General features: G+C 48.8%; 2 protein-coding genes across 2 annotated transcripts; both read right to left on the bottom strand.

The window, feature by feature from the left end:
• Window positions 1-39: 39 nt before the first annotated feature.
• Window positions 40-2366, bottom strand: LOC136519537 (hypothetical protein At1g04090-like). Its single transcript, XM_066512925.1, has 2 exons — window positions 1879-2366; window positions 40-1708 (listed from the first exon to the last, which is right to left on the bottom strand). Exons 1-2 carry the CDS (start codon window positions 1997-1999, stop codon window positions 93-95), a joined length of 1737 nt encoding a protein of 578 aa, XP_066369022.1. The 5' UTR covers window positions 2000-2366; the 3' UTR covers window positions 40-92.
• Window positions 2367-3971: 1605 nt separating this feature from the next.
• LOC136519524 (uncharacterized) lies at window positions 3972-9454 on the bottom strand. Its single transcript, XM_066512918.1, has 2 exons — window positions 8694-9454; window positions 3972-4268 (listed from the first exon to the last, which is right to left on the bottom strand). Exon 1 carries the CDS (start codon window positions 9301-9303, stop codon window positions 8695-8697), a length of 609 nt encoding a protein of 202 aa, XP_066369015.1. The 5' UTR covers window positions 9304-9454; the 3' UTR covers window positions 3972-4268; window position 8694.
• Between the last annotated feature and the right edge of the window lie 886 nt (window positions 9455-10340).

The following is a 10340-nucleotide window of genomic DNA, read 5'->3' as shown; positions in this document are numbered from 1 at the left end:
TAGTTTGAGAACAACACCGCTATCTCAGTTCTACGATAAAGCACGTCAATGTAAGCCACACATATCATATATCATATCGTCCGGCATTGTTCCTACCATCTCTCGTCTCCCTCCCAGTTGTTCTTCTCCTTGGGCCCGGTCGGCCCTTCTTCCCTGGACAGCTCGTTGGGCATCTTGTTCAGCATGCTCTCCGCTCTGCACCTGAGCCGGGGAGGTAAGCGCCCGACCATCCACTCCATCCGCTTCCTCGACTTGTACACCACCGTCGGACCCCACTCCCGCATGAACTGCAGCCACTGCGGCTCGACGACGGCGCCCTCGCCCAGATACTCCGCCGCAACGATGCGGTACCTGGCGCTGGAGTCCACGAATAGACTGCTCCGAGCGGCGTCGTTGCGGATGCCGACCCCGAGCGCGGCCGAGCCCTGCAGGTACACACCAGGGTACGCGTAGCTCGCGTGCCCGTTCCTGGACGAGTACACCACGGGCCGGTTGCCGTCGATGTACTCCAGCGCGGAGGCGTCCACCCAGTGCCCGCCGCTGTGCTGCGAGTAGTACACGCCCATGAGCTCACCGGTGAGGTTGCTGACGCGGAATGTGAAGTGCTCCCAGTCCCCGACGTGCCGCCCGGTCTTGCCCAGTGGGAGGCTGATCGGACCCAGCTTGAGCCTCGCCGGGCCGTTGAACGGGCAGAACACCCACATGGCTACGTCGGTGCACGTGCCGCCCATGGCCGGCTTCACGTGCGCGTAGAGCTCCGCGCTGTCGATGTTGCCGCGGCACACGGCGCGGCCCCGCTCGCCGCCGGGAACGTCGATCCAGTACTCCCCGTCGTTGCAACCCCCGCCAGGGAGGTTGGACCCCTCGCCGTCGATCTCCTCGCCCGCGGTGTCTCCACCTCGCTTGTACAATGTGGCTCCGTTCTTGAAGAACCAGGAGACGGACGACGGCAGGTAGACCTCCTTGGGGTGGAAGAACAACGTGGGGCCGTAGTGCCGGATCACCGCGTGCGCCTGCTCCAGCGTCGGCATCGCCGACAGGTCCAGCTCGGCGTTGCCCAGGCACGCCATGCCGTGCTCGCGCGGGGGGAGCCCGTCAGCGGCGCAGCAGAAGGTGCCCACGCACACTCCTTTCCCCCACATCCCTCGGCGCACCGGGCGCACGCCCTGCACGGTGAAGAACGACGACGGCCCCGGCAGCTGCAGGCGGAGCAGCGGCCCGTGCAGCTCGCACTCGTCCGTGAGGTCCTCGCGGACGCATGCCACCTCCTCGAGCGGTGGACTCCGCCGTTCCGTCGTCACGAGGCACCCGATCGCCCAGTACCCCTCCGGCGGCACGGGGACCCAGAAGTAGGCGTCGCTTCGGCCGTACCCGTGGCCAGCATTGGCACGGTTGCCACCGGCATGGAATTCCCAGATGAGCGCGTAGTCCAGCGGCTTGCAGAGCGGCGGCGGCTGAGGCGAGGCGCCGGGCGGGCGCTCCCCCGCTCTGGCAACGAGGACGTGGCCGTGGAGCGGGCGGCAGTTTGGCTGGCAGTAGTAGCCCAGGAGGGAGAACCCCGCTGGGACGCCGACCGGCCGGTAAAAGGTGGCGCTGCCGCCGCCACGCCGCCGCGACGACAGGGTGCAGATCTTCTGGAACGCGGTGGCCGCGGCGAGCTCCAGCTCCCCTCCGCCGATGCGTATCCTCCCCCGCGCGAATCCCCCGCCTGCCCAGAATGCAACGCCGGATCGATTAGCTAACCAGTTAACAAATCTAGCGGCCACACATTTCGCGAAATGGTGGGGTGGATTGACGGGGCACTGGGCAGTCACACTCCCACGCAGATGCACCCAAATCCAACCGGGAGGACAGGAGGGGTCGCCAGTCTCCACTCACCTGGGGGCCAGAACGGGAGGGGGTGGGCGAAGGAGAAGACCTCCGGCTCCGGTTCCTCGGGGACGCGCCCGCCCACGCGGACGTCGCCGCCCGAGAAGCAGCTGCCCCACCGCTGGGGCATCGCGCGCGCTGGCTTGCCGGGTTGATCCGCGCGGCCGAAGTGCCGGTTCGATACGAACGGGATGGCCAGATGGGCTCCGCGCTGAACGGCCAGGCTAACGACCGGGTGACACACGTCTCGTGGACTCACCAGCGACGGCAAGCACGACGATCCGGCCGCGGCGGCTTCGAGGGCGAGGACGAGGAGGTAGAGGGTACTCCTTTGTCATGCTCGCATCGCTTCAATGGTAGATTTGCTTCGTCACTGGTTTGACGTTTGCCGGGCTCGACCCGAGAAGGCCGACCGCGCGCGCCAGGAAGAAAAGGACACGGCGCCTGCCACTGCCAGGTTGCCACACCCACACCTGTCCGTGGTCCGTGCCGTATGTGCCCGCCTTGGGTTGGTGGAGTGGGGTGGGAATCCGAATCCCCCTGCGACTTTTGCCCTCACGGCGAACAGCGCGCATCGATGGGAAATGAGCGCGGTGGGGACGCCCAGCTCGCGGGCAGCCACGCCTGATCCGTCAGGTCGTCAGGCTTTCAGCGCGGTGGACGTGGATGCCGGGTGGATGCTGCCGACAAGCCCCACTGTTGTTGCAATCCAATTATCCAAGCGCTGCTGGTCGCTGCGGTATGAGTACGTTATGTTTTGTCTGTAAATGGCCGCCTAGCAACCAAATATGGCAAGCCACGAGGGTACGCATCGTGAGTGTTCCCCCATTTGAAATTGAAAAAAAGGTAAAGCCTCTCTCCTAAAATAGTGCAGGTCTCGTACCCGAGGAGTCGATGAATTTCGAGTTTGAGTATATTTATAAAAAAATAATATTGATGTTTATATATCTAAATAAGTTTATAATAAAAATATATAACATGATTAATCTAATGATGTTAATCTGGTATTATAAGTACATTAGTATATTTTTGTATATATTTAGTTAAACTTGAGTTTAATTGACTTCTTGAGATGCGAGATGAACACTTATTTTGGGATGGAGGGAGTAACATATTTTGCTTTTCCGATGAGTCAAATATTTTGGGATTATACTTGTATACAAAAAAGGTAATAAATATTTATTTTAATAAATTTGTTTTAAAAAATATTCTAAAGGTCCTTTTGGCTTAACTGTGAGCTAGGAGTATAAAAAAATGTTGTGAGCTAATTGATGTGGGAAATTGTTAAGTGGTTAGTCAAAACAACTAGTATTATATGAAACCTATTCCATCTCCTTATCTCTTGAAAGAGCTATAAAACATTTCTATATCTCCATCCATTTGGAAAAGCCAAAAGTAGGATCCAAGGTGATTAAATGTTTTTTTTTGGCAGCAGAAGCACTTTCTAGAAGTTAAACCAAAAGTAGCCTAGTAGGATTAATATAATGACATCATATCATAAATATTATTCAGACACTAAAAAGTGAGATGCACTTTTTTAAGTTGAATGCATGATTGACCCCTAAACTTGTCTAAGGGGCGTCACTTCGATCCATAAACTTAAAAAACGTATTTCTAAGTTCTAAACTCGTTAAGCGGTACACCTCCAGAAATGTACTTTGCTACACCATGATTCAAATTTAGGGATATGGGGTGTACTGCTGTTTTACAAATTTAGGAATATGGGATGTACAACTTAATAATTTTGTAAGGACCTAAAAATACAAAAAAAAAATTACTAAGAGGAGGATTGTACGGTTACAAATGACGCGGTACATCGGTAATCTGGTGACAAAACCGTCTTTTACTTTATCACTTAATGAAACTCAGACGAGGTAAGGTAAAAGTGGCAGCCGGCAGATCGGTTGTATTCCAAGTTCAGCAACGGAGTTCACCGGATGGAGCCCACGAACTTGCACATGCCAACCTGACAGATGACTATAGGCAGATATTCACACATAAAAAACATACAAATATGAGACATTATGCCAATGATACTAAAATCAAATGGTATCAGACGCGTATACAATGATACTAAAATCAAATGGTATCAGACGCGTATACAATCAAGAGATCGTCGACATCATCAATCCTAGTATAAAAGCGGAGAATCGTATAGAGGCCGAAAATCAGGCTGCACATTTCTCTGCCTCCCAGCAGGTAATTCATGTTCATTTGTTCAGTCTATGCAATAAATAAGCCAACCTTCAGGTTTGCAATCACCGTGCAACAGCATACCGGAGAGTTGTGGAAAATGAATTGGGTACGAATATTGGTACAGTTGTAAATAGTGTACAACACCTTCTTCCCAGTCGACTATGCTATTTCTTGGTTTGGATTCACTAGTCTTGGAGATGAGCCTGTGGTGATAAACACAGCGGAAGAAAACAGTTGGCGGATCAGATAGTGAGCAATAAATAAAATGAAAATAAAAATTATTATGCATAAGAATAAACAGCAATATATGAGCATTTTCTGTTGTCACAATGCATTTTCTGAATTGCTGCTGAAGCCCCACTTGCGGTGCTTAGGTGAAGTTTAGATATACATTTTAATGCACATGACTAATAATAGAATAGTTGCTTCACAAAGTGGAGGCTACATTCGTTCATTCTCTGTAGTTTTGAGACTAATCATGGCATACTAGAATGAGCAACAGACCAAAAGAAAATTGGAAAGAAAAAAAAAACTAGAAGGGATGTCCGAAACTGAAAAGGGTTGACCAGGAATGCCATGCCAGGACCCCAACCTTAAATAATATGATTCTGACATGAATTCTTGACTCAACAAGGAAAATATTATTCATCAACTATCTGTAGTTCAGAAATACTTCGCCATTTAAGCGCTTGAATGGTATTTAGACTGAATCACTAGCTACAACTTTGCTTGCTAGCAGCGGCAGCAACAACAACAATAACAACAAAGCATTTAAGTCTCAAACAAGTTGGGGTAGGCTAGAGTTGAAACCTAGCAGAAACAATCAAGGTTCAGGCACATGAATAGCTGTCTTCCAAGCACTCCTATCTAAGGCTAAGTCTTTGGGTATATTCCATCCTTTCAAGTCTCCTTTTATTGCCTCTACCCAAGTCAACTTCGGTCTTCCTCTGCCTCTCTTCACGTTACTATCCTGGCCTAGGATCCCACTACGCACCGGTGCCTCTGGAGGTCTCCGTTGGACATGTCCAAACCATCTCAACCGATGTTGGACAAGCTTCTCTTCAATTGGTGCTACCCCTAATCTATCACGTATATCATCGTTCCGAACTCGATCCCTTCTTGTATGACCGCAAATCCAATGCAACATACGCATTTCCGCGACACTTATCTGTTGAACATGTCGTCTTTTCGTAGGCCAACATTCTGCACCATACAACATAGCAGGTCTAATTGCCATCCTATAAAACTTGCCTTTTAGCTTCTGTGGTAGCCTTTTGTCACATAGGACACCAGATGCTTGCCGCCACTTCATCCACCCTGCTTTGATTCTATGGCTAACATCTTCATCAATATCCCCATCTCTCTGTAGCATTGATCCTAAATATCGAAAGGTATCCTTCCTAGGCACTACTTGACCTTCCAAACTAATCTCTTCCTCCTCCCGAATAGTAGTGCCGAAGTCACATCTCATATACTCAGTTTTAGTTCTACTGAGTCTAAAACCTTTGGACTCCAAAGTCTCCCGCCATAACTCCAGTTTCTGATTCACTCCTGTTTCTGATTCCCGCCATAACTCCAGCTTGCTAGCAAACTCTCAGGAAAAGTTACACATGTTCAGTCTATTGGGCTATCTTGCTATAGATACCTTTGTAAATATACAAATTACAAATTCATGTTTAAAGCTCAGATGAAATAAAAGTAGTCCTGAAAATACATGCCCAGGATCCAGAATCTTTTAAATCTTGACTACGCATTACTTGAACGTCAGAACTAATAATAAAGAAATATCCACACGAGCAGACTAACAGGAACAAATACTACATAGAGCCTTGGCTAAATTCAGAACTACTATAAATTTGACATTCAAAATTGTCAAGGCCAACCACCCGGAACTTATAAACAGCTGAATCCAAAAATATTCAAAAGTCCTTAATCCCTAAGCCCATGATCCAACAACAATTCAAACCTAATTACTGATACACCAAATCATCAACAACGGCATTATGCTGGAATGTGGAAATCTGGTTCTCTTTTGCACCTTGAAACACACTGAATATAATGGAGCCTGCTTCCACACCTTTTAAATTTTAACTATCAATTACTCAAAGAGTCAAAGTTGTTCTAGAGACACTAGTGTTCACAACTATGCTGGGAACAGTCAGTTTCACAGTTTTCACGGTGTTAACTGAGATACAGAACCTCAACCATTTTGAAATTTGAGTGCTACTCCCTCCATTCCAAATTATAAGGTGTTTTAGCTTTGCTAGATACATAGTTCTTGCTATGCACTTAGATATACATTATGCCTAGGTACATAGTAAACACAATGTATCTAGAAAAGAGAAAATGTCTTATAATTTGGAATGGAGTGAGTTAAAATTCGAGTGAAACAAAAGTGGTGTATGTCCGGTAATTGATCCTTAGTCCTTACTTGGTTGTTCCATACTGCCGTGTAACACATTGCCATATATCTTCGATTCTAAGCAAAACTTAGCTGTACTGCACCTATCTAAAAATGTTCTATATACAAATCGCTTAGGGTTATAAACTGGCACGGGCATGCGTGCCAATGTCTGCACACCTTTTTTTGGAATCCAGATTTTATTTATGAATTTATCCATTGCAATTCAGCTATAAGGCCATATCATGACAGCAAAAGTTCAGATTATGGCTCCAGATCCTTGGGTGAAAATTTTGCAAAACTGTAAACGTGATTCCTGCTCTCACAAATCGAACATAGAAATCATTTAAACTGCTGAAATACCGAGATTTATATAGCCATTCGAAGTGTCTGCATACTTCAATGCATCAGAGACACTTCTCAAGTCCAAAGAAGATCAGAGTCCGAGTTAGTGCTAAGGATTTTGTCATCAATAGTGAGAAGTCTTCCGTTTTTTATCCTGTAGCATAACTAAGGACACAACCTTTATTAACACTAGTTTCAGGCCAACAGCGTACTAAAAGTGTAAGATAGCAATGCACACACACTTGTATAGTTGTATTCAATCTACACAGGCCTATAAATAGGCATTACAAGGTGCAGGGATTGCCATGCACATTACTTAACTAACATACAAGAAAACAGGAAGAGATCCTGCACATATGGATGGATGAGCAATTTAGGTGAATCGTAAACTCTGCGAACTTAGCAACCCCACTGCCAGTGGCGGAGCTGGTGAAAATCAACGCCTAGGGCCACCAAGCCGCCTAAGCAATTCATAATAGGCCCTACTGATAATTCACACAGGCAACAAATAAAATAATAATTTATTCCGGCAAGCCTATTTTATTTGCAAAGTCGCATTCAGGCAAGCCTATTTTGCCGCATCAAATAACTTGAGCAAATTGCAAAAATATCCTGTTCTAGCATACAGAAAGATGAACTTATTCAGATACCGCATTTTAGTACCACCTTAAACAGGCGTAGATCAATCAATAACAATAGGAACATTTAAAAAAAAGGATTATCTTCCAATGATCAATGGAGCAATCACCGTCTACTAACGAGTAATCAAGAAAACTAGAATGGGTCATGCCTTAAAAAGGAGATTGCGAAAATTAGGAGCATGGAGTACCAGGCCTAAACATTAACATGCTTGCTTGCTTCTCCCATCCAACCACACGAACGAGTCAACACCAATTGCCGGCCACCAGGACACCCAATTGCACGGCACACGACACAGGGATTGGAGAAATTTAGTCGCCGTCTGTTCGCCTAAAATCCAAGCATTGCACCAGCTCACCTCCAATCCAAGGATACGCCGCTCTGAATTCCAGGAGGGCTGCACGCCGCTTCGCTGGAGCTGCAAGCCGTGCAGCTAGGGTTTGGACTTAGGCGAATGGCCGAGCCGCAGAGCAAGGGGCAACGGGCAAGGGGGTGCGACGAGACTATGAGAGGGCAGAAACTGGGTCAGGCGAGCGCTGTGAGCCTGTGACGAATGATTGCGAGCGCGTTTGATGTCGCTGGGCCAACAGACTAGGGCCTCTCCTTTCTGGAACGGATTGGGCCAGAAAAAATAAGAGCGGTATAAGGAGTTCCTTGGGCCACGCCTAGGGCCATGGCTCTAGTGGCCCTAGGCCCAAATCCGCCCATGCCCACTGCATTCAGTCTCTGAGGTCAATGGTGAAAACAGTTATCTACCATCTAAATGACCAAGACACTAGAGATTCTCTCCAAATGTAAGCACAATACCCAGAAGTGGACCACCTTGTGTCCAGGGGTGTCTGAATACGCTATCAGTTTGTGTTATTGAGAGCGACACAGAACGCAGATGGAGACCAAAGTGATTAGTGCCATGGATACATGGGACTACTCTTATGAGCATATAAGGATTGCCATGCGACATGCTAAACTGTAGGAATGGGTCACACTAACAAAAATCAACTCAATCCATCTGAAACCACCAATCACTTATAACACTCACATGCATCCAAAAGGTCTGATCTAATCTAACAAACACCATACTCCCGTTTGTAGCTTTGTTAACTAGTAGATCCAGCAAGCAATTTTCAACAGGACCAAGGATCATGATCTGATGACCTTTGTAACTTGTACACTCAAGTTTAGCACAATCTTCAATCAATCAAGGGTACCAACCAAAATTGAAGCAGAGAGATCGATCTAGTACCTCAGTTAACTTTCGGATCGGGCATGGGGAAGAGGCCCCCGCCGGCCGCAGCAGCCGCGCGTGGCGGGGCGAAGCCAAGCAGTTTCTGGAGGTTGGTTCGGATGCTCATGGAGCAGAGGAAGTAGAGGAAGACCATGGAGCAGTCGGTGGGATCGTTCCCGGGCAGTCCGCGGTGGCTCATCCGCTGGACGAGCGGGATGGGCGCGAAGGGCAGTTTGGCGACGGTGCGGCCCTCGAAGAGGGAGTTGAGCAGGCCGAAGACGACGAAGAGCACGGCGGCGACGACGGCGCCCGACTTGAGCTTGGCGAGCGAGAGCTCCCGCGCGGCGTCCTTGAGGCTGGTCTCGACGCGGTCCATCTTCTTGGCCCGCGACGAGGCGGGCTGCGCGGAGGCGGCTGCGGCGCCGGAGGAGGCGGAGGAGCTGAAGCCGGACTTCATGGCGTCGAGCTTGCGGGAGTGGCGCTCGATGGAGGCGCGGAGGGAGTTGTAGGTGGCGGTGCGGTAGATGAGGAGCCACGAGATGGCCTCGCAGAGCACGGCCGTCGCGGCGGAGATGCCCACCACCGAGAGGCTGTCGCCGTAGCGCAGGGAGGACAGCGCCGACGCCATCTCCTGTTCGGTTCTTCGGCTCCTCCCGATGAGATGCGCTGTTGCTGCGGCCGTCCGGATCGAGGAGAGGTGGGGTTCGGCACGGGGGAGACGGAGGTCTCGATTTGGCTGCGCAACGAACGGGGCTGGCCCTTGGCTGTAGCCTGCTGGTGCTGGCGCGTGCGGGTGTTGGATTCAGGACGGTGGCCTGCGGGACTCGGCCGGAAGATGGCCTTTTGGGGGATTTGTGCAGGTGTCTAGCGGCAAAACCATGACAACGGCTTCCTGAACAGCTTTTTTCCCTTTTAAGATAGATGAAAACTTTAATACAACACGTCTTAATCAGCCTGTTCGTTTGGCCGTGGCTTATTGTAAACGATCGTAAATTTTTAGCCGGAACAGTATTTTTCTCTCACACAAATCAGTCAGCAGTACTTCTTTACGAACCAGCAACAATACGAACCAGCCAACCAAACAGTCTGAATACCATTAGGTGGTCAGAAGAGATTTACATGGACGCTCGAACCTCCGATGGGGCTTCCTGAACAGTTGAACCACGTCTATATTTGATTGATTTGTTTTCTATGCTTCAGATAGACAGATACTTCCGTGTTCCCTTGAGCAGTTTTGCAGACGTTTTCTCTCTCTTTCTGTTCACCATGTTCGCTTGGCCGTATTTGGTTTATAAGCCATGACTTATCAGCCAATAAATAGTATTTTTTTCTCACACCAAACCAACCAACAGTACTTTCAGCTATGGCTTATCAGTCAAACAAGTCCAAATGAACGGGGCCATGGTATAAGCCCCCAACGGAACAAACTGAACATGAAGCAGTTGCATGTATATGCAGGCTACGGACTTGTATCACTCAAAAAGCAGGTATTAATTAAAGGGAAATTCATACCAGGTTGACCTTTTAACCGCTACTGTTATTGAACTAAACTCCACTGATCACTCTGTGGTGACAATTATTTTGGCATTGTTTAACAGACTTTGTTAGTCTCAGAAGGCATCAAACATTCAAACCTAGGATGTGTTTAGTTGGTTGAAATTTGGG

Source organism: Miscanthus floridulus, chromosome 2 (assembly GCF_019320115.1).
Source record: "Miscanthus floridulus cultivar M001 chromosome 2, ASM1932011v1, whole genome shotgun sequence".
NCBI classification, from domain to species: Eukaryota; Viridiplantae; Streptophyta; class Magnoliopsida; order Poales; family Poaceae; genus Miscanthus; species Miscanthus floridulus.
This window is presented reverse-complemented; position numbering and strand designations above follow the sequence as displayed.